Source organism: Pseudochaenichthys georgianus, chromosome 6 (assembly GCF_902827115.2).
Source record: "Pseudochaenichthys georgianus chromosome 6, fPseGeo1.2, whole genome shotgun sequence".
NCBI classification, from domain to species: Eukaryota; Metazoa; Chordata; class Actinopteri; order Perciformes; family Channichthyidae; genus Pseudochaenichthys; species Pseudochaenichthys georgianus.
Genome location: NC_047508.1, coordinates 38,537,302 through 38,561,540, shown reverse-complemented (window position 1 = coordinate 38,561,540; position 24,239 = coordinate 38,537,302). Strand labels below are relative to the sequence as shown.

Below are 24,239 nucleotides of genomic sequence, written 5' to 3'. Positions count from 1 at the left end.
AATGCAACTCAGACAGATCAGTCAGATATCCGGTTGTTATGCTGGTAGCAGCGGGGTAGGTAATTCACTTCAGAAACACTTTTTCTTATATTCCATGGAATGCTCTTAACATCCCGATAGCAATGAATACATTAAATGCTTTGACAATAAATACATAAAAATGTCATCTGTGGAAGCCGTAGCGCTGTAAAAAGCACGACCAATCATCTGAGCCGGCCCGGCTAAAGTAACTGGATGGCCTACCTGCCTGTCAGCCTTCCATCTGTGCACAAACGTATCTCGTGCCCTCATTGGTCATGTGCGCGTTCGTATGTGTTGGAGGGGCTTTGTAAGGAAGTGGCAGATTTTTTTCGGCTGCGTACTTCCCTACCCTACCTTTAAGCTGCAAGGTCAGGTGAACTCATTTATTGTATTTCTTAGACTCGGTTGTCAGCTTCTTACTAAGCCAAATTGTACGCCATCAATTAATGGAATTTACCAAATTTTGCGCAGGACTTATACAACTTTATTTAAAAGTGGACCTATTATGCTATATTGGAAACATATATTGTAGGCCAGGGCCATACCTATACAAAACATGTCTGAAGTTTTTTGCTTAAAATACCAAACAGATCACCGATTGAAGCCATGCCTCATACTGCTCATACTCTCTGTTAGAGAAACGAGAGGCGGAGCTAATGCCTGATCAGAATTATACCGGAGATAAAGTTAAATTCTGCTGTGATAAAACACCATCCTGTTCTAAACCACATCAAAGTTTATTTCTGAAACAGTATGGAGCTCAAATGCTTTTTCTCTTGTGGGTTTATCACAAGGTGAGTTCCTTTTTTAATTTCCTGCTTTTTAAACATGTGCTCTCCAGTACAGGTTAGGTTAGGTGAGTGTTAGCGAGGCTTGCTAATGTAAACAAAGACGAGATTACGTCCAAAACACGTCAGGCATTGTTTCCGATAGCAATTATCTGTGGGTCCGCTGCCGATTTGACGTCAGAAAATCTGTATCCGCTCGTTGTACACCCGTTTTTAAAAGATTTGGGTACGGAGGAAAAGAGAGGGTTTTATTTTCTGACGCTGCGTGAGTTCCCCGGCGACACATATTTATGTATAAAGTGCATTTTGCATGATAGGTCCCCTTTAAATTAGTAGACCTGTGAACAGACTTTGATGTGTACAATCTGTGCAGTTCCCCTAATAATAATAATAAGGCGGCAGAGCGTTCAAATGGACACACGTGCACTAAAGATACACGAGTGAAAGCTCTTCAGAAGCAACAATTAGGTTGATTCACATTTTAAACTTATTTTGCATTGTGATAAAGCAAGTTATACTTACAAACAGTAAATTAGTCAAACCGTTAGATTACATGGGTTATCAATAACTCATTTCGGCTGACTCATAATTTAGCTTTATTGTGATACAGAGGACTCTCAGATGTTAGGAAGAAGCCATTGTTATGTGGCTCAGTGAAAAAGCAAAACCTCCATAGTTTCCACAACACACAAATTGAGCTATGGGAGACAATTGTAAATTGGAATTTGTATCAAATAAACAAGATTAATTTACATAAAATGATAAAGCCACAATGGGAAATATGGGCAATTGACATCAATCCTGCATAATAAGACTGGGATGTTGGTAAAAACAGGCTACGACACACCCTTAAAAATAAAAAGTATTCATGCTGCAGCACCGTGTCAGACGACAACAGACGCAGATTCAGTTCTCCTCCATGAAGAAAGAAATGTCAGTACGCTGAAAATCTGGTTTCCAAAACAATAAAACACAATGGCATCACGTCTTCCTGCGCTCTGAGTCTGTTCTGTGAGGAGACACGACGGCAGGAACAACCATGTGTGGTGACGGAGAAGCAGCTCGGTCTGAAAACGAAAACTCCAAAAGTCCGGAGATGTTGATCCACCTCAAACAGACGGATCACCCGCCGCTACATTGCTCCGTTAGCTTAAAGTTGACCAACTGGTAATATGTTGGCGGTGAGAAGAGCTTTGCCTTCAGAGAAAGGTCCGAGCAACATATCTGAGGTGGCCTCCGTGCTGGAAAAAGATAATGTCCATCTCCGTGTCGAACAGTGCGGTGACCAGGAAGGACTTTCCTTGGCTTGTCTGCAAGAGAACACAGAAACACGTTTACTAAATTATTCATCAACATGCTTTTATTGAAAGGTTATTTTTAAAATCATCTAGCAGCTAATGAGCAAGATACGTATCCGAGTAGGAGGAGACTAAAAAAGAGGTGAATAGTGGATCTACATTCTTTAAGTAGGTAGAAACATGGCCTAAAATTGGATAATAATGTTGCTTTGTATGTGGAGCGAGTATGTAAATAATAATTTACCAAAACGTGTAACCTTTTGCGATGTTTATGATGGTTATAATAAGACAGAACTGTTTATTTCTGCCCCTTAGAGGCCAAAAACTGAAACAATTAATCTTTTATTTTGGTAAATCTTGATATCATTTTATAACAAATATACACTGAGAGAATGGGAGGGATGGAACCCTCTTTAATGGTCTCACATGCAGAGCACACAGTGACATGTGTTCTGTGTTTTTAACCCATCCTAGCACCAGGAGTCTAGTGCTAGGAGCAGTGGGCAGCTAGTGCACAGCGCTCGGGAGCAATGGGAGTGGGGGGGAAGGGGGTTGTCCGGTGCCTTGCTCAAGGGCACCACGGCAGGGCAGGAGGTGAACTGGGACCTCTCCAAGTAGCAGTCCACACTCCATATTTCGGTCTGGTCGGGGATTTGAACCGGCGACCCTACAGCTCCCAGTCCAAGCCCCTACTGACTGAGCCTCTGCCGGACTGTTGCTGCACTATCTATCTTTTTTTAACCCTAAAAATGGTACTTGATTCAACACCCCAAAGAAAAACATCAATTGAATAAGTATTCAATTTATTCAACAGTCCCAGGTACAGACATCAACAAACAAACAACAACATAAACAGTACCTTGACAGTGAGCTGCTGCCTCGGGCTCAGGCTCTCGGGCAGAGTCACGCTGAACCTCTCCTTCCCGCTGAGCTCCAGAGAGTCGGCGCTGTCGCCGGGCAGAAACTGCAGCGGCACGATGCCCACCCCCACCAGCTGCTTCACGTGCAGCTTCTCAAAACTCTCCGCGATGACCGCTCGCACCCCCTGTGGACCAGAGAGGAAGGGGAGAGGGACAATAATAACTATGCAGAGCTAAGTCCCAGATCAAATGCACGCTCAAGGGCCATTTTCTCTCACTGTTATGTTAAATGTCTGTTTTTCATGTATTGTGTCTTGATATTTGTCTTTGTTGATGTCACACATGGAGCTGCAAGTCACATTTCAGGCTTGATCTGACCATTAAAGAATTATCGTATCGTAAAACAAGAGGAGAGGAGTATATTAGAACAGTGGTTCTCAAATGGGGGTACGCGGACCCCTAGGGGTACGTTGGAGTACTGCAGGGGGTACGTGAGATTTATTTTATGTTAATGAAAAAAACAAACATTAGTAATGCATTTAAACAAACTGCTAATAGTAGATGAACTACTTTATTCAAAGGTTTACAGAAACTCTGGATAATAAAATGGGAAAAGTAAACGGGGTGCTCTCTTTTCCTCTCCCTCTCCTGAAAGCCCGTCAGTCTCGTGCAGCTCGCTGAACCTGTAATAAGTGTCCCGACAGGAAAGAATACATATATGTATAACTAGTTTAGCTAGTTCCAGAGTAGATAAACTAGCTAAGTGTGTTAGGTCTCACTCTTAGTGTATTTTGCTCGGCTCAGCGATCTGTCACAGCGGACGGAGCTGTGATCATGCAGAGCTGCGTGTTCTCCATCAGCAGCATCTGATATCTCTCTCTCTCTCTCTCTCTCTCTCTCTCTCTCTCTCTCTCTCTCTCTCTCTCTCTCTCTCTCTCTCTCTCTCTCTCTCTCTCTCTCGCTCTCTCTCTCGCTCTCTCGCTCTCTCTCTCGCTCTCTCTCTCGCTCTCTTCTCTCGCTCTCTCGCTCTCTCTCTCGCTCTCTCTCTCGCTCTCTCTCTCGCTCTCTCTCTCGCTCTCTCTCTCTCTCTCTCTCTCTCTCTCTCTCGCTCTCTCTCTCTCGCTCTCTCTCTCTCGCTCTCTCTCTCTCTCGCTCGCTCTCTCTCTCTCGCTCTCTCTCTCTCGCTCTCTCTCTCTATCAGATCTAGCTAGTTCTAGTTAATTATTTGACTGCCTGCTTTTCAAAGGAAAAGCATATTCATTCATATTCCATTGTTAGAAAGGGATCAGTGCTTTAGAGAAGTCAAGGTTTCATGACACTTTATAGCTTATTGTTAAATGTATGTGCTGTAATGTTACTGCACCATGTTAGACGAAGTGAAAACTTGTTGACTATCTGGTCAGTGGAAAGCAGGGTTTTTGTTAGAGGTGATTTGTGCCAGTCCATTTGTCCTGGAACATTTCAACGTCCAGGACAAATAGGGGTAGTTTGGTAAAATATGAAATGTGTTTATTGAGCCTGATTAAATATTTAAAATGACTATGCGCGACAAACAGACAAGTCTTCCATTCATATTTGTATATTGATAATGTTTGAGAGGTCCCTTTACAGAGAGATGGGTCAAAAACGGTCTATATACTTTTCTTAATAAACAACAAAGGAAGGAAATGACTTAATCGTTGCCAAAAAGCGTATTGTCAGTTAGCTTTTGAGTGTTTTGTCGACATTTACTTTCCCAGGACCAGCTGTAATTTATCTATATTGCTGTCCAAAAGCGTGAAGAAACAATCCCAAAATCAAAGCTCACCGTCTTATTTTGCCTGTGACTCACATTCCTACGCCATATGTGCACGGCATGTGTACTAAAATGATATATATTCTGCAGCACATCCAATTTTATGATATTATGAGAGATTTTTTAATTGTTGGTCAACAGATTTTCCCGAAAAACACCCTGGTTTAGAGCGTTGTGTGCACGTACCAGCAGGTAGGGTCCCTTAGCGACCCAGTCTCTGGAGTTCCCCGAGCCGTAGTCTTTGCCGGCGAGGATGATGAGGGGCACGCCATCTCTATGGTAACGATCAGCCGCCTCGAAGACATCCAGCTGATCAAACACAGACAGAAGAGTGGACTATTAGGACATGTTATAAGAAGCCAGTCACACACAATGACATTAAACACCAACCAAATTCAAATAGAAAAGTTACGAGTGATTAAAGTAGTAAATGGGTCGGATTTGATCGGAACACACCAGGAGGGTTAAACAGGACTGGTGTTTATGTTCCTGGTTTGAATAAGTTCTGTTAGAAAAATATCACTCGTCACCGGCTTGAGCTTCAATAATCAGGATCCATGTATTTAAGATCCTCTCCAGAATGGAAGTAGTCATCACAAACAGAGCATCAACTAGTTCCTGAACAGTGTCCTTCACATGCTGATATCCAAGAGAGGGAGTTACAGTCACAAGATGGAGGAATACCGGTTCTTCTTGGTAATCATAGTTTTTTCTCAAAATGTTGGCTTTTTCTTGAAAATCCAAAAATTTGGACTTTTTTTTACAAAGTGTTGACTTTTTCTCCAAATACCTGACTTTTTCTCAAAATCAATTTTTTTTTACTTTTTCAGAAAATGTTGACTTTTTCTTAAAATCTAAAAATGTGGACTTTTTTTCCAAATCCTGACTTTTTTTTCAAAATCTCAAAATTCGGACTTTTTCTCAAAATCAGTCACAAGATGGAGGAATACCACTTATTCTAAGTAATCATACAGTAATCCTGACTTTTTCTCAAAATCTAAAAATGTCTGACTTTTTCTCAAAATTCTGACTTTTTCTCAAAATCAATTTTTTTGACTTTTTCAGAAAATGTTGACTTTTTCTCCAAATCCTTACTTTTTTTTCAAAATCTAAAAATTCTGACTTTTTCTCAAAATCAGTCACAAGATGGAGGAATACCAGTTATTCAGTAATCATACAGTAATCCTGACTTTTTCTCAAAATCAGTCACAAGATGGAGGAATACCAGTTATTCAGTAATCATACAGTAATCCTGACTTTTTCTCAAAATCTAAAAATGCTGACTTTTTCTCAAAATTCTGACTTTTTCTTAAAATCTCAAACAGTCACAAGATGCAGGAATATAAAGCAGTATTCAATGTTTAGTTCAGATTACCTCCACGTCAGAAATGAGCATGCTTGTCATATGTCTATCTCCATAGAGGCTGAATCATCATGTTAATCACATAGCTATCACATGCCTCAAACAGTCCTGATGCTCTTCTAGCTAATCACACATCCTGTCATGTTCACAGCTACAGTTGGGATGCCTTTGTTATCATGTCACTCTGATATTAGAAGAGCACATTCAGTATTTCCCCAACAGGTTCCCACTCACCGTCTGGCCTGTGGGAATGTGCAGAGTCTTCGGACCCGTTTTGCCGATGAAGCGATTTAGCAGCTTGATGCTGGCGAACGTTCCTCGGGTCATCACGGCGTCGTTCCCTCTGCGAGCGCCGTACGAGTTGAACTCCCTCGGTGTCAGGCTAGATTTAAAATGAGATGTGAATACTGTTAGGGGAATAATTGTCCTCGACTCCTAGATATGACGTACATGACCAACCCTGACGTCTGTTTATCTCCTTTAAGGACACAGGCTGCTTCAGCCATAATGTTATTGTTCCCATTCTGTGACCGGGCACAGATGGTCTTTGCTGTGGGTGCACTGGGACACTTCCTTCTTTGTTGTTTGTGGACTCCAAGGTATGACATCTTGGAGGCCATAAGTGACGGACGCAAGTGACTCAGTGTGCCAAACTGGTTAAACTATCTAATCAAGATATGTTGATTACTCTGTGAAACCAGTTAAATGGGCGAGAGAGAGGCGCTGGAGAATTGACGTGGCAACCACCCGTGCCTGCTGTGACTTGTGATGTGAATCTCTCCGGCCGTAACTCCAAATAAACCTCCACATCGAAGCTCCTGCTCCACCGTGTCTCCTTCCTGAGTCGGTGACTCCCACTGCATTGCTGCTACACAGAAGTTTCCCTTACAAAAACATGTGCTCGTGTACCGTGAGAAACAAAAAGCAACAGCGTCCAGTGACAACATCCTACATGGTTGACATTATATCTATATAGTTTACAAGTTGAACAAATGAAATACATAACTCATCATTTTGGTTTATAGATTATCCTTAAATGTGGTTATTTTTCTGTTTTTGCAACAGATAGTAATTCATATAAATCAGGGATGGGCAACCTGGATGGTGGTGGGGGCCACATAACGTATGTACTGGCCACCAGGGGGCCGCAGATTCACTTGGAACACACTCACAAATTCCATGTATTGTATGTAATTATTAACAAATATACTAAGTCTGACATCTTCATTAGCATTTTACAATCTTTCAGGGAACCTCCTCTAATAAGCTCACTAAGCAAATATCAGTTCACAGAAATGTTATTTAACTTTAAGACACTTGTAGCCTGTCTGCTGTTCCTCAGCGCCGCCCCCCCTCCCTCCGCTGAAACTATGAATGAAAAGCGTAGTAATCATAGATAACACGGCAGGGTCCGTGACAGTTTGTTTTCCTCTGATTTCAAATAAACAAAGTCTTGGTTTTTAGAATATTAAACTTGTTTCGCCAAATTGAGATGATAAATACAACTTTGAAGCTTCTAAAGGCATCATTACAAGCGGCAACTTAACGTCACAGCAGGCATAACAACAGCCGGTGTTTCTTGTCAGTGTTTCCCCGGGAAACAAACACAAGACACACACAAACGCGTCGCAGATTATTTTGCGGTATTTGGCTGCCGAACGAAATCATGTACGCAACGTAACTAGGAGTCTAGTGGACGGTATCAGTACTACAAGTTAAACAAATAAATTATTCTCCCAAAATTTTTATTTATAACCAAAACTAAAAAATGAATGGATGTATGGGAAACACTGTTTTGTATTTTGAATGTTTGTATTTTATTTATTTATTTTATTATATACGTTGCATTGTTGGAGGAGCTCAGGTCAGAAGAATTGCATTGCCATTTCTACACTGTAGCTGCTTTGTGCATATGACAATAAAACCTTTGAATCTTTCAGATACAATTATTTTGTTATAGTTTTCAGTGAGAAAATAAAACATCTGTTCCTATTTCTATGCCAATATTTGATAGGCATCTTCTCAAATGTGATATAAACTTTCAAATAAAGGATAAACATTACTATTTAAACTGACAGGAAAGGCTGTAGCCACATTAAGATGTCCTGTTTAATTAAGGATGTTGATGAAGACAAAGCTTCTGTCCTTCATTACCATCTCTCAGAGTAAAACTGACCGTTTGCTCTGCAGGTATTTGGCGGCGGCGCTGACCCGGGCGATGCTTCCTGCCGGAGAGATGTGGTCCGTCGTCACTTTGTTCCCGAGGAACAGCAATACGTGAGCGTTCTCGATGGACTGAGGAGGAGGGACATCTTTACCCTGAGGCAGAAAACAAGAAGAGGGGGAAGTTATAGTCTAAACTGCTGCTGCTTTTTTACTTTTTCATCAATATGTGATATAATAATAAAGCTTTATTTATATAGCACGTTTCATACAACACATGCAGCTCAAAGTGCTTCACAAAATGACACATCACAAGTTAAAAACAAACAACAAGAAACACCCCTCAGATTATTTGCTAAGAACTTTAAAAGATACATGCAGCCAAATTGAACATTTGATCAGGCTAATAGACGTATGATAACACAACAAAATAATGATTTATCTCTGACAGATAAGACACAAGACAACTGAGTCGATGCAACAATATAAAACCCCATAAATCAGGTGACACAGCAAAATAAGGAAGACTCACCAACTTGCTGAAGAAAGATGGCGAACGGATATATGTGGACTTGTGATCCCAGGGAAACACCACCGAATCTGGACATTCAATGCTGCTCCATAGCGTGTTCCCTTTCTGGAGTTGGAAGGAAAAACCATTTATATAATCATCACATCATTAAAGCACACGTAAAATAAATAAGTACAGATTGTGTCCTGACCTCCATCCTGGCCCTGAGGTCCTTGAAGACGGAGGAGATGACCGTGTCCTCTTCGGTCTGTTGGACCTCCTCCCTGGACGGCCAGATGTCACGCAGGAACACCTGCTTCCCCTCCGAGGTCTCACCTGCGCCGACAACAGGATGTTAGCATCAAAAGAAAAACCTGGAAACGAGACTCTTCTGATGGACACGTTAAATGTGTGCTTAAACTCACAAAAGTTATTTTCTGGGGTTTTAAAATTGGTTAATTGTCTGAATAAAGCTATTTCTCGTGATGAAACGCCATATCATGGATTATCAAGGATTCTCTCTGAAACAGTCTGGAGCTCAAAGGCTTTCTCTCTTGCCGGTTATACCACAAGGTGAGTTCCTTTTTACTTCCTGCTTCTTCACACACATGCTCTCCAGTGCAGGTTAGCTCTGAGTGTTAGCGATGCTAATGTAAACACCGACCATATGACGTCCAAAACAGTCGGGCATTGTTTCTGATAGCAACGTTTCTGATAGGGCCGTGGGCGTAAAGCCAGCCTACATTTCAGATATGTCATATCGGATGTAAATCTGGATCATCTCCGTTGTAGCCCCGTTTTTAGAGATTTGGGTACGGAGGAAAAGAGAGAGGGTTTTATTTTCTGACGCGAGTTCCCCGACACATATTGATGTATAAAAGACATCAACAAGTGCATTTTGCATGATAGGTCCCCTTTAATATAATAACAAAGAACACTTCTAAGGGTAAGCCCTGTTTTTGTTTCACTTCTGTTAATGCACTGTTATTATGAGATACCAGTGATTTAGACCTTAAACTACCCACAATGCCCCTTTGTCGTCTGAAGCATGTCAGCACAGGACAGATTCACTAAATGCTCCCTCACTGTAATCAGCCAAAGTCCTAAAACCCTCAAAAGCTTCACTCACCCAGAGGCTCTTTCTCAAAGTCGATTCCCACCTTGCCGGCGAGAGCGTACGCCACCACCAGGGGGGGGGAGGCCAGGTAGTTCGCCCGCACACAGTCACACAGGCGGCCCTCAAAGTGCCTGTTACCAGAGAGGACCCCGCAGGCCACCAGGTCCCCCTGAAACACAGGAGATCATAGGGATTGTTGTTGTGAGATGTTTTAATGTAAGGATCTACATGAACAGCTCGATGTATCATGATGGAGATGTTACCTGTTTGATTGCGTCCACGACGGCTTCAGGTAACGGAGCCGTGTTCCCCACACAGGTGGCACAGCCATAACCAATCACCTCAAACCTGTGGGGTGAAGGAATTCAATTATTATATAACATAAGATCATTAAAAACAGTGTTCAACAGTATTTCTTTTCAATCCAGACTAGTGTTACAGGTTAATAATTGATAGCTGTCACTTGAATAAAATGAAAAGATCTACATTTCAATACATTCTGAACCATGGACTTATTGTTCACATTTTTCCAGAGATCTAGATCCAGCTGCTCCGGCTCTTCACAAGATTTAACTTTACCAAGCAGAGATTTCCACACCTGTTGTGTGGCCAATTGAACGGTTTGACAAAACGCTATGTTAACGTAATGTTAGCTTGTTAATATATCACCCATTGGAGTCAGAATATGTTTTGCTTTTAAAAAACGCTTTTAAAAAACGTGTAATGATATCCAACAAATATGATTCAGAGCATAGCCTTTTCAAAATGTCTCTTTTAGTACTGCAGGTTCCAACTGATGGTTAACATGAGTAAAGTGCAGGTTGCTCTTAGACTGCATGAACGGGGTCATTGACCTGAAGGGAAACGTGTGTGTGTGTGTGTGTGTGTGTGTGTGTGTGTGTGTGTGTGTGTGTGTGTGTGTGTGTGTGTGTGTGTGTGTGTGTGTGTGTGTGTGTGTGTGTGTGTGTGTGTGTGTGTGTGTGTGTGTGTGTGTGTGTGTGTGTGTGTGTGTGTGTGTGTGTGTGTCATCACAGAGTACACAGTCTTACCCCAGCTGGCTGAAGTAAGGCAGGACTCCGCTGGTACTGAGGTAGTGAGTGACCATCCCACTGCCAGGAGCTAGACTGGTCCGGATGTAAGGCTTCACAACAAGCCCCGCCTCCACAGCCTTTTTGGCAAGAAGACCTGTCAATCAAAATAGAAAGCTGTGTTATGAAGATTCACCTGACCTGAAATACAAAAATACAAAATAAAAAGTAGTGCAAAAAGTCTATATACATGTCGATAGAATATGGGATATGTATAAGAACAGAATATGAAATTAAATAATGTAAATTAAGACAACGTTAAATACGGTTGAATGAGTTTTATATAAATTAGTATATTGCAAGATAACAGGAATGAGATGACTAGATATAGAAAATGGCAGCTACCTCATAACAAAGACCCCAATATGTCGCCTGACACGGTTACAAACTGTTCGTTCAATCTGACATGCTCAGGAGGCTTTACCAACCAACTGATATACCGATTACATGTGTATTATTTTAGATGTTGGTCGTGTACCTGCGGTGAGCATGACGGACGGGTTGCAGTTGTTGGTGCAGCTGATGACGGCGGCGATGACCAGCGAGCCGTGAGCCAGCTGGTACTCCTGCCCCCCGTGCAGGAAGGGGACGAGGGCGTTCTGCTTCTCCTTCGAGACGTGGAAGCCTTTGAAGCCCACCTGCAGAGAAGCAAGGAAAATAAATGACAAGTTGGAAAACAGCTATCAGGTAACAAGTCATTTAGGTGCAATTACGTAACTACTACTACGTTTTTTTTGTCAAAGTCAACTTTATTGTCAATCTTTCAGAGAGATCGAAATGACGTTTCCAACAATCCCAAATACAATTATACAAATATACAGATATGTATAAAATATATATAAAATATGTATATCCTATATACATAATCACACATGTACACATATGCACACATTAAGAAAAAACACAACAATAAATATATACAAAATTACAGTCACTTCAATATTAATATCTTTGGTGCAAGATTGTCCATAGCAGCGTAAAAACAAGTGTCTGGTGCTGGATTTGAGTGTCTGAGTGTGTGTGTGGAGTTATAGTCCAGTGGGGGCAGGGGGCAGGGGGGAGAGGGGAGGGAGTTCAGTTTTTTTGGACTACTAAATACCAACTACTGGTAATATGAACATTAAGTATGTGGCCATCTATGTTTCCTGTAGTTATTGAATTGCTCTTTTTACTGTTAGTGTACAGTTGTATTATTGTGCTGCTGTGTTTATTGTATTTGTGTAACTCTGGCACAACAATTTCCTTCGGGATGAATAAAGTCCTATCTGATCTTATTTATTTTCCTTACTCTCATACTTATCTATATATAATATCCTGCTTTATATTTTGTCACGGTTCAACTTTTTATTTTATTTTTTAATGTATTGCTATTGAGACATTTTTAAATGTTGTTTTTATGCTGCTGCAACACAAACATGTCCCAACTTGGGATCAATAAAGTACTTCTTATCTTATCTTAACAAAAAGATTTCAACGGTGCATCGACAATGAGAACAGAAGTGTGTCTGTTACCTTTTCATCCAGACAGCTCTGGAAGTCCTCCTTCATGCTGCTGACGGCCACTCTGTCCTGAGACCTCTTGGGTCCGCTCACACAGGGCGCGATGGTGCTCAGGTTGATCTCAATCACCTGCAGAGAGGAGTGGTTTCACATCACGTTATAGCAGTGGTTCTCAAAGTGGGGGGCGCGCCCCCCCTGGTGGTCGCAGAGGCATACCAGGGGGGGGGGGGGGCGCGAGAGTGCAGGAGGAAAAATGGCTAGATAAAAAATATCCAAAAAGAAAAACTATCATAAATGAAAAATTATTGAGTCGAAAATAATATGATGCAGTACTATTACGTCTGGGTCTCTGTGTTTCATTAAAGCTCGACTCTGTGTGTGTGTGTGTGTGTGTGTGTGTGTGCGCGCGCGAGCGCGAGAGAGAGAGAGAGAGAGAGAGAGAGCGCACCGGTACCGGAGATCGTTGTTGTTAGCTTCTGGTGCTAGCGAGCTACGCTAACGGATATAAGGAGTTTTTTCAACAACAAAGTGGAGGAGAGTCCTCTCCTGTCAGACTGAGAGCTAAAGGACTCTCTCAGTGTTATCTCAGTGGGTCTCAAACGTTTTGGTCACCATTAATGTAAACAATTATTTCCGAGGCACACGTTTATATGATCATTATAGTTATAAAAAAATAAGAGAATAAATTAAAAACAGGTATGAAATACTATATGACAGTGAAACAAGAATAAAGTTTAAAAGGGTGATTTGTAAAATATCCATAAAGAAAAAGTAAATCTGTTTACAGTTCTATTTTATATGGGTGTTGAGAGATATCCATAGATCTCTTCATGTTGCTCTCAAAGTGCACCAGATTGATGCTTTTAACTTCAATATTTAAAAATAAATCTTCCCAGGGGAGCATGCCCCCGGACCCCCCTATGTGAGGTCCACACACCACCTCTAAAAATAGCACTTTACCCCTGCTTACACCTATATGCCTCAAGCCTTCATTGTAACTGTCACACTGTGTATGTGCGTGTGGGGAGTGTTGCAGTAGAAAATGCAACTATAGCGCCCGGTACATTAATGGGAAACCCTAAATGCTTGAGCACCCTCTATGAAACGTCAAGCTACCCCACAGCACCCCCAAAATAAATATCTGGCGCCGCCACTGAGCCTGACTATTTGTGTTGGGGGGGCCCGACTTTTTTTTTGTTCCAAAGGGGGGGCCTGACAGAAAAAGTTTGAGAACCACTGCGTTATAGAGAGGCAAACTCCCTTCCAGTGGACCACCATGAGACTTTATCTGGAGGAAATACTGTATGTAGATTTGTAAACAACGTGAAACAAAAACATATCCTAATGTTACATTTTAGCCTGGAAAATAGTTTCTATTTCTATTGTTTCAACTCTCTGGCCAGGAAAGGTAATCCTTAAATTGGTGTGACGTATATTTGCGCAATGAGAGATCTGTTTATGTTGAACCTTTTTTTGTTTTAAACTTTGGAAACAGGGCTACAACATTGAGGCTCCAAACATGATAACGATGATTAAAAACTACAAAAATAAAATAGTCTCAAAGGAAATCACATACAGGTTTATGAGCCACTCTCTTCCTAATATAGCAACAACAAATTTAAAATAAAAAACTGAACTTCATATTCCAATATTATTTTTAAATATTAAGATTATCTTTTCAGTCGATGTAGCCTCGACACTCAGACATAACAGCAACGTTTGACACATTACCTCAGAGTACTCGGGGTCTTCTGAGGCGTCTTCATAGCTCCGGAAAAGTTTTACAGCCTTCAGGTAAGACTCGATTAATTCAAGTTTCTCCTGGGTAAAATCTGGAGGAAAATGAAATCACGTTAGTTCAAAACCCTAGAAAGAGGCTGTGACTGTAGTATTGCACCTCTCACTAAGCAGTACTACTCACTTGTGTTTCTAAAGTGCTTCAGTGTGACCTGGTCGATGGGGAAGAAGCTGACGGTGGCGTTGTACTCGGGGCACATGTTGGCGATGGTGGTCCGGTCCGGCGCCGACAGCTGGCAGACCCCCGCTCCGAAAAACTCTACGAACTTTCCGGAGATCCCAGCCTGCCGCAAGTGCTGAAAGAAATCAATGCACAACTCATGAGTACTGAAGGAAAGGCCGAAGTAAAGAGTTTTTCCTGCAAATAGTGTCATACAAAGAACCTAAAGAACATATCTAGGATTAAAAGACTAAATAAATAAACTTGCCTACAACCCTTTTTTGCAAGTCAGATTTACGTGTGTGAAAAAACACAGTTTCTCAAAGTGAGAAAGTGAGATCGCTTACACAATCATATACTGGATACGGACTAGAAACAATTGTTTGCTTGTTTCGTTTGCACATAAAAGGTCAAACGCATCTCTTGTTTAGTCCCTCGCAGCACATTTATGGGATTACTACAGCCGCAACAAGTACCTTAGTGATGCCGAGCACGACGTCTATGGAGGTGGTCAGAGGGTTGATGGAGCCCACCAGCTTACAGCCCACCACCTCGGGCAGGGTCAGAGACACCGGCTGGCCGAGCATCACGGCCTCCGACTCGATGCCCCCAACAGCTGGGGGACAAACGACTGTTAAACACCTGAACTTTTGAAAGAACATCCATACCATTCATCTGTTTGCAACTCATATCAACATTACTGCATATAGACTATTCTGAACTGTTTCTCTTATATTCTATTTACTTGCACTATTATCTGTTTTATTGTGTTGCACTGTTGGAGGAGCCTGTAACTACACTGTAGCTATGCACACATGACAATAAAAGCCTTGAAACCTTGAGAACTAGGTATTAATCTACATGCCTGATAAGTCAACAAAATCACAAATACTCAAGTTGAGTTTTACCCCAGCCCAGGATGCCGAGGCCGTTGATCATGGTGGTGTGGGAGTCGGTCCCCACCACGCTGTCGGGGTAGATGAAGCCGTTGCTGACCTGCACCACCCTGCACAGATACTCCAGGTTCACCTGGTGGACCGCACCCACGTCCGGAGGAACCACGTTCACGTTCTTAAACGCTTTCGAACACCACTGAAGAAGAGGGGGGAAACATTTAACGTTGTGTCTCACTAATTTTGTTCCGTTCTCTAAAGCAGAAAGATACCAAGTTATTTTAAAGTTTTCATCAAAAACTACTGAATATTTCCATTTACTTCATTTAGATTTTTTTGTTTGACTTTATAAACTACTAACCTCTGTTATAAAAAGTGTAAACAACACATTCTGAAGACTGTATTCAATAGTCCACCACCCTCTCTTTCCAGACAACATTAAAGTGCAGTTCTACATGTTGGGAAATGTGGGGGAAACTTCAGTAGCAATTGGAGTCAGGACTCAGAGTAGTGTTAATTTCGTCAGCTATTTTTTAATTTAGTTTTAGTCCTAGTCCTGTGTTAAATTTCCTTTTTAGTTTTAGTCATATTTAGTCACCTTTATCCTGTTTTTATTTAGTCAAGTTTTAGTCGACTAAAAGTCTGAGCATTTTAGTCTTATTTTAGTCGACTAAAACAGTAAACATTTTAGTCAAGATTTAGTCGACTAAAAGTCTGAGCATTTTAGTCTTATTTTAGTCAAAGAAAACTAATTATTTTAGTCTACTTTTTGTCAATGAAAACTGTTGAGTCTTTTTTAGTCATCAGATTATATAGAACATTTCAGTCAAACTAGTCTAGCCAAAACCAATAATTTGTCATTTTAGTATATAAATAAAGATTATCTTGTCCTTATTTGATGAAAAACACAGGTTGAATGATTAAGAAGCTTTGCAGAGAGTATCTGGTCAGGTTTGTGGTGTTTTTACCAGCTGTGTTTTGGCCACATTGCTTCCCTTCTGATGAAACAATGCATCCGCTTTTTTTCTCCGCCTCATTGTAGCGAAAATGGGCCCAAATATCACATTGTTTCTTTCTCCCAAGCAGTGGTGGCTTTAGACTCGTTGTCAGTCATTTTGACGGACAGGATTGTAACATTTCCGTCATAATCCATTATTATCCGTCGAGTGCACAATGTATCACTCACTCGCGCTGACGGGGGGTATTCGGTTAACGCGACCACTGCTCCTAAACCCTGTTGTTGCCATTTTATTTTCTGTTAAATAAGGTTAGTTAGACCTTGAGTTAGACCCGAGTCTTCCTGACAGTTCATATTGTGCCGCTGCCCGGTGCAATTCAAATGTACCGCCGCGCGCAGCACAGAAACAGCTGCTGCTCTGCCGCAGCACCGGAAATGGAACTGCTGGGAGAAAAACTGACTATCAGAGATGTAACGTTATCTTTGATAATATTTCGTCTCCTCATTTTTCGTCAACGAAAGTAAAGAGAGATTTTGTCATAGTTTTTATTTATAAACTACATTTTCGTCTCGTCACTTTTCGTCAACGATATTGCATGATGATTTCGTTACAGTTATTGTTTACTGCCGTCGGTGCCGTCTCGTCATCGTCTCGTTTTCGTCATGGAAAAAAAGGTCGTTGACGAACATATTTCGTCATAGTTTTAGTCAACGAAATTAACACTAACTCAGAGAGGCACGAGGAGAGCTGGAGCTTCGATGGCAAACACTGACGGAGTTACGGCCGGAGAATTGACAAGACAGGTGGTGTGTCACGAGTTGACACAGCGGTTGCTAAACAATTCTCTTCGGCAGCTCGAGGTTTTTAACTAGTTCGGAGTGTAATAATCAACATTCTTTATCAGTGAGACTAAACAAATATGGACCCTGAATCTAACTAGAGCTCTCGTCCATAAAAAAGGTTGAATACCTAAGCAAACTATTCCCTAACAGGGAATACATTTCTTGCAAAGAGTTTGATCAGAAGATTGATACAACGCTTGAGTCTGTTAAATAACATATATAGGTATTTGCTTCTACCTTGAAGAACTGAAGCCTCTCCTTGTTTCTGATCAGCTCCATTTCTTGATTCTTCAGAGTTGTTTCAGTACTGCGGAAAAGAGAAAAGGAAACATGGTAAAAGGGAAACTCTGACCTAATTTGACCTTTGTAAAGGGTGAAACAATATACTTACATTTATCAGTGACTAGGTTTACGTGCACAACATTTTCGTTTTTTAACTTAATACGAAAAGACAGTATTTTTTAGTGTAATACACTCAAATGGAGTACCTCCTATGGAAACAATGTTTACATTTTTTAGATAATAAGCAGAGTTGTGCAGCTCTGTTTATTGACCTTTCCAAAGCGTTTGACACCGTTGATCATCGCATCTTAAAGCAGAGGCTACTCAGTATTGGCATGTCCAGCTTTGCAGTGGGGTGGTTTGTGAACTACCTCTCTGAAAGGTCCCAATGTGTTCAGTTTGATGGACTGTCTTCTGAGTGGTTAAACATTGCTAATGGTGTACCACAAGGTTCTGTTTTAGGACCACTTTTATTCTCCATATATATTAACAGCGTAGGTGATAATGTGGATGAAGCTACTTTACATTTTTATGCGGATGATACTGTGATGTATTGTGCAGGTCCCACCATTAAAGAGGCTGTTGTTAAATTACAGGCTGTTTTTAACACTATTCAGACTCAGCTCTCTGAACTAAAGCTTCTTTTAAATGTGGATAAAACCAAGGTAATGCTCTTTTCAAAAGCTAAAAAGACACCAGAGCCTGTTTTAGACATTGTAACTACGCAAGGAACAAAACTTTAAAAAACTGAGGGTTAGGCTAGGTTTCTTTTTCAGAAACAAGTCCTGTTTCTCGCTTGAGGCCAGGAAAAGGCTAGGCTCTGTGACCTTTTTACCTGTGCTGGACTATGGGGATTTGTTGTATATGAATGCACCTGCCAATTACCTGAGCAAATTGGATGCTGCGTATCACAGTGCTCTGAGATTTGTCACAAATTGTAAAGCGCTTACACATCACTGTACCCTGTATACCAAGGCAGGTTTACCATCACTCTCTGTACGGAGGCTCAGTCACTGGTACACTTTTATTTATAAAGCTATGTTGGGCAAACTCCCGTATTACATCTGTTCTCTGGTAAAGCAGAAAGTTGCGGGCAGCTATTGTCTGAGATCGCAGGATGTGGTCTTGTTGTGCCAAGAGTGAGGACTGTCTGAGGTAAGACGGCTTTTATGTGCGCAGCTCCACTTGCTTGGAACAGCCTACAGTCAAAAGTAAAATTGAGCAATTTTATTTCTCTGAATGTTTTTAAGGCACGTCTGCACGAGATGCTTTCTCACACACACACACACACACACACACACACACACACACACACACACACACACACACACACACACACACACACACACACACACACACACACACACACACACACACACACACACACACACACACACACACACACACACACACACACACACACACACACACACACACACACACACACACACACACACACACACACACACACACACACACACACACACACACACACACACACACACACACACACACACAAAATAATTAAAGATCTGAACTGTGAAAGTCTGTTCCCCGTGTTCTTTTACCGGGACACACCCATCCACACCGTGTCCTCTCTTGAACCCAATTTCCTGGAGACCGCACCTCCTTCACGTTAGTGTACCTGCAGATTTTCAGGTGATTCACAAAATGCAAGAGTTTGTAGATGATTTCAAACTCACTCAGACACGGGCTTCAGGTGGAAGGGACAGAGGAGCGGCGTGTTCTCGATCTGCTGCCCAGACCCTCGCCCTGCGGCGGGGGGAGGGTCGCTGCAGGAGGACTTACTGCAGGACCCCCGCTGAACCCCACACTGAGAGCCCCGCCACGAGAGAGCCGGACGGGAAGGACCCGGACCCTGACTCTGACCGACCCCTGCTCCTGGGTTAGGAGCATTCTGTATGGCACTGTGGCTAAAAACAAAACAAAGTTATACTAAATAATTGATTACAGTGTCGTTAGAGTAAATACACTCAAGATAAATAACTCTTTCTACTTGTGCTTTGTATGAATATAATAAAAAAGATCCAATTATCTCACATCTTAACTAACTTTAGCAGATTGCCAATTTGTAAAAAAGGGAAATGTAAACACACCATTTGCTATAATCAATCTGTAATGAGTGGTCTACGATGAGGTCTGTGGGGCATTTGGGGTTCACCAGGCTGGGGTCCATGCCATGTTTGGCCACTGCGTCCCTCATGGCTGCCAGGTCCACCATGGCAGGAATACCACTGTGAAGGAAAACCAGGAAATAAAGTCAAACACATTTCCTTCAGGAATCCATCGGAATAGTCTGTGTATTAAAAAAACAACTGAAGACCCATATTTTTACACTGGCTTTTGTTTCTACTTGAGATGTGTGATGTGTTCTGTTCTCCTCTCCTCTCGGGACTCCACGTGGTCTGTGTTGTGTTTTTATGTTAACCTCACATTTCTGCCTCATGTTTCTGGGGTCTTCCTTTTAACTTTGTGAATTGTATCGTCTGTGAAAGGTGCTATACTAAATACACGTATTAACATTATTATTATTCAAGTATGACAATATGAATCATTTGTTTAAGTCAATGAACGCAAACAGAGACCATGATGACAGAAGAGCTAATGACTCGGAGACTCACGTGAAGTCCTGCAGGAGGACCCTCGCTGGAGAGAACGGCACCTCGGCTTTGCTCTGCTGCTGCTGCCAGTCCAGAACGTTCTGCACGTCTTCCTCTTTAGTGAAGAAGCCATCGCAGTTACGGACTGCCGCCTCCAGCAAGACACGGATGGACAAAGGCAGCTTGTCTACACAAAGAAACAAGATACATTCCCCTTTCATTTTGCACAGTAAACAATGTGTGATTAGATACAAGTGTGTATTAACCGTTGACTGTGTGATATAAGTGCAGGTTAATGCAGCCTGGAGATCTCCTACATTTAAAGGCATATGTAAAAAATGTCTGGTGCTGTTTACTTTCACGTGTATAAATATTTACGCTGTAACCCTGGGACGCACCTGTGGTAAACACAACCTAAATCTGTAATAGAACAACACGCTGAAATATTTCAACTGTACTATGCTGTACTACTTCTAATTCTTGCACATCTGGGTAAGAGACGAGGAATGCTACCAGGATCATGTCTCTACAGTGAGATGTGTTTCAATATTATCTTTTTGTTTAAGTCCGAGTGTCCGAACTCACCGTATCTTGGGTCACTTAATTTCTGTAGATTGAAGAACTGGATCTTGCCATCTTGTAGTGTGTCTATAAGATGGCTGTACGGGTGCTCTGCGGAGGGAAACACATATTTATTAATTGTTATGGAAATCTAGGACCCAACACTGTGGAGAGTACAAGTCAAAGTGATCAAAACAAATAAATGGTGAATCAGACAGAGCTGTCTTTCTGGTTATTTATTTGAAGCTTCAAATAACATAAGATACAATACAAATAGACACAGGTCTCACAGAGCATAGAATAGTCCGCGTGAGTGTGCGCCATACAATATGGTAGCAAAGCTTATATACAGAAAGAGTGGGAAGGTTAGAAATCTGTCACATTGTTATTAGACATCTGTCCTTGAGCGGGAGATAGCATAACGGTTCCCAGAGTAGGGAAGTTCTTGTGTGACTGTGTGTGAGTCTCAACCCAGTAGCCAAAGCAGCTCTGTGGCCTTGAAGCTAGATAGAAGAAAACAGCACATCTCAGGAAATGAGAAGCATTTGGTTTAAGCATATAAGGATATAATAAAAATGTCCACTACATAATCCAAGCTAGTGTGTCTGGAAACTTCCAGATTCTGCTGAAATCTGTTTTCCTTTAGCATGTCTTCTTGCAGGTTGGCTTGGTATAATCTGTGGGAGTTTAAAATGAGTGGTATAAACTAATTACCGAACTAACAAAATATACCCAGTGGGGATCTCTTCAACCAAGGTACTTCACACCATGAAGAGGCTTACAGGTATCTCGAAGAAACTTCCAGAAAGCCTTATTTTCCAGTTTGTTCATCCATAGAATTGACTCATTACTTACATACCACAGCGTATTAGTGGTTATAAGCAGCTGAGCATAGCCACACTTTGAGTTAGAGTGTACTGTAGTTAAGCTTCTTAGAAAATGTAAGGATGAATGGCTTTGGGGCAAAACGTAAAAGCAGAGAAATGTGATTTCTTCTTTTGTGGCTTTTACGTGTAAAGTGAGCTAAAGCAAGATGTGGTAACGTTAACCCCAAAGGTGGCTGTAAATGTTTATTGTTCATACTATTTTTCTTGCTGTATAAAACTAAGCTACGCCAGCGCTGAGCCCCGATGGACAGTCATCTTTCGAACTCTGCTCGCACACAACAGGACATCCTGTGTAACTGTGCCTCTCAGGTTACTGGCTATGAAAGCATACACTAAGCTTTCCCAATGAATTATTAGTGAAATATTGTGTCAAATAACTATATATTGCCTTGGTTAAAAACACACAACGTATGTTTGTTTTCCCAAATTCTGATGTACTTACTCTGAAGAAGGAATGTCCTCAAATACAATAATACACCCCTGCACTTTGTCAATCTTCAGCAAGAATTGAAACTGAGCAATCTCATTCCTCTGCATGTTTTTAAAGCTAGGCTAAATGAAATGCTCGTTGATACTATGGGCACTTGTAAATGTCTATAACTATGGTGTGAGCCGCCATCTCGCAGAACTGGTTTCGTGAAGGCGTACACATCTATGAATAAGTGTTGTAATAACACACCAATGGAGTTTTATATTTTCTTAATCTGAAATGTCCTCTTCTAAAAATAAATGATTAGCTGTGTAGCACTGCAGAAAGAGCATTGTCACTGCTGACGGAGAAAAAGGCAACAAAGTATGTATTTAAGCTCAATTTAACTAAGCAGGCCTGAACCAGTTTTGAAAGAAAGCTTTTAATACCCAAATAATGACTTAATAAGTGTTTCTGTTCTCAGCTCCACTGCTAAATATTTGCTAGCAAAATGAATTCTACCATGTATATGACATTTGGCATCTCTTGGCCGGATAAACAACTTGCCGACTACTCATTTGGTGTGTTTTGAGTGCATGACAAATGTCCCTCCCTCACTGTGATGCCTTGTCAGCTAGTGTTTCAGACTGCATGCACAGATCTAAAAGCTGTTGCCTAATGCAAAGCAAGAAGAGTGGAAAACTGGAATACAGTTTCATATAAAAGATGTTCTTCTACCAGAAAATGACTTTTGCACTTCTCAAAATCTTATCCTTGATTTAAATCATGAATTTAACAATGGAGCCGTATGGAAGACATGTTCAACTATTGAAAACAAGACGACGTGTCAGCAGGTTTTCACAACTGAATAAAATGTTTATAATAAATATTCCACCCCTAAAAGGTCAAGCTCGGTTGGATGCTACTCAATCAGAAGCTGTTGGTACCTGTTCATGTGGATAGTTAAGTAAATTGAAATCCCTGTAATGATGCCCTTTTTGTTGTTCTGTTTATGTTGTTTTATGTTTCATGTGGAACCTACTTGAGCAGGTCTCCCTTGAAAAAGAGATCAATGATCTCAATGGGATGCACCTGGGTAAATAAAGGTTTGAAATGAAATGAAAGCCCTGACATATGTTTATGTTAGAACTGCGAGCACATAACAGCCATGCACTAATATAAGTATATAGAAATGCCTATGTAAAAGTTGTTTTTTAATAACTTTAAGAAATATGACATGATCACAAGCGAGATCATGTGGAGCTAAATCATTGAGAGAAGCAGTTTAGCCTGCTGTAATCCACTGGTATTGGATAGCTTACATACCATAAAGACGACTCCTTGGATGTTTGTCTCATCAGACAATATCATAATCATGGCCTATAGTCCCACATTCAACACATCCATTGTGCTCTGAATTGAAAAGCAATCCTCTTGTTCTTTGCACTATATCCCTGCGATTAATATACCAGTCAAATTAGACATTGCACATACAAGATGAAGTGTTGCTTATTATCATCTGTTACTGACACGGTATGAAAGACAGCTACAAAGCTAGCTCTTATCGTGTAGCACACTCGCTAACCTGCCACTTATCGGGCTTCTGGCTGTACGTATTGACAAGATAAGAAAAAGCAAGGCACTTAAACACAGAAATAGGTAGAAAGTATACTACATTTGTGTCGTTTTTAGCACATTAAAGACACCTATAGCTAGCGGTGTTAGCGACATGAACGGCTCTATTTGTAAAGCAAACAAGCTAATGTTAGCATCAATGTCTCCAACAGTTTACTTTATGTAATGATCACTAAAAGCTAACGACAGCCATCTTGATCGGAAGGATGACTTGTTTAATCAGATTCCTGTCTTTGACGGTAATGAAAGGATGACTGCTTAGGTGAGGTAAGGTTAGAAGAAGATATTTACCTTTGACTGGCGGAGTGAGCGCCATGATGACTTCTGAAATGAACACGACCCTTCTTCGCAGACACTGCACTGGGGCAACACCAAGCCGACCAATCAGAGGCCAGAGATCCACAGACACGCCCACTCAATAATTAATAAAATAAAAACAAAGCATTTTAATTCCTGATGTAATAATATTTTATGAACTGACTAATAATAAATAACTGACTGTTAAAAAACAATATTTTGATTACTGATTAAATAAAAGTACAATTTCAATTACTGAGAAAAAAAAGGAGGAGGACATTTTAATTACTGACAAAAACCAAACACATTGAATTACTGACCAAATAAAAAAAACACATTTTTATTTCTGACAGCATTCTAACCTACTTACAAAATAAAAATAAATACGATAC

General features: G+C 41.1%; 1 protein-coding gene across 1 annotated transcript; it reads right to left on the bottom strand.

Annotated features, from left to right (window-relative positions):
- Nucleotides 1–1,388: 1,388 nt before the first annotated feature.
- Nucleotides 1,389–23,923, bottom strand: ireb2 (iron-responsive element binding protein 2). Its single transcript, XM_034085205.2, has 22 exons — nt 23,842–23,923; nt 20,644–20,730; nt 20,080–20,245; nt 19,555–19,692; nt 19,141–19,371; nt 17,393–17,462; nt 15,370–15,553; nt 14,938–15,077; nt 14,426–14,597; nt 14,236–14,336; nt 12,517–12,633; nt 11,483–11,642; nt 10,966–11,101; nt 10,180–10,264; nt 9,929–10,085; nt 9,011–9,135; nt 8,821–8,925; nt 8,302–8,444; nt 6,360–6,507; nt 4,949–5,071; nt 2,967–3,152; nt 1,389–2,119 (listed from the first exon to the last, which is right to left on the bottom strand). Exons 1-22 carry the CDS (start codon nt 23,864–23,866, stop codon nt 2,009–2,011), a joined length of 2,910 nt encoding a protein of 969 aa, XP_033941096.1. The 5' UTR covers nt 23,867–23,923; the 3' UTR covers nt 1,389–2,008.
- Nucleotides 23,924–24,239: the final 316 nt, after the last annotated feature.

Coding starts and splice junctions, on each gene's coding strand:
- ireb2 (XM_034085205.2), bottom strand. CDS start 23,866: ATGGCGCTCACTCCGCCAGTCAAAG. Junction 8,926..9,010: donor ACCTCAGGGCCAGGATGGAG/GTCAGGACACAA, acceptor TTCCAACTCCAG/AAAGGGAACACGCTATGGAG. Junction 3,153..4,948: donor CTAAGGGACCCTACCTGCTG/GTACGTGCACAC, acceptor TCTGGTCCACAG/GGGGTGCGAGCGGTCATCGC.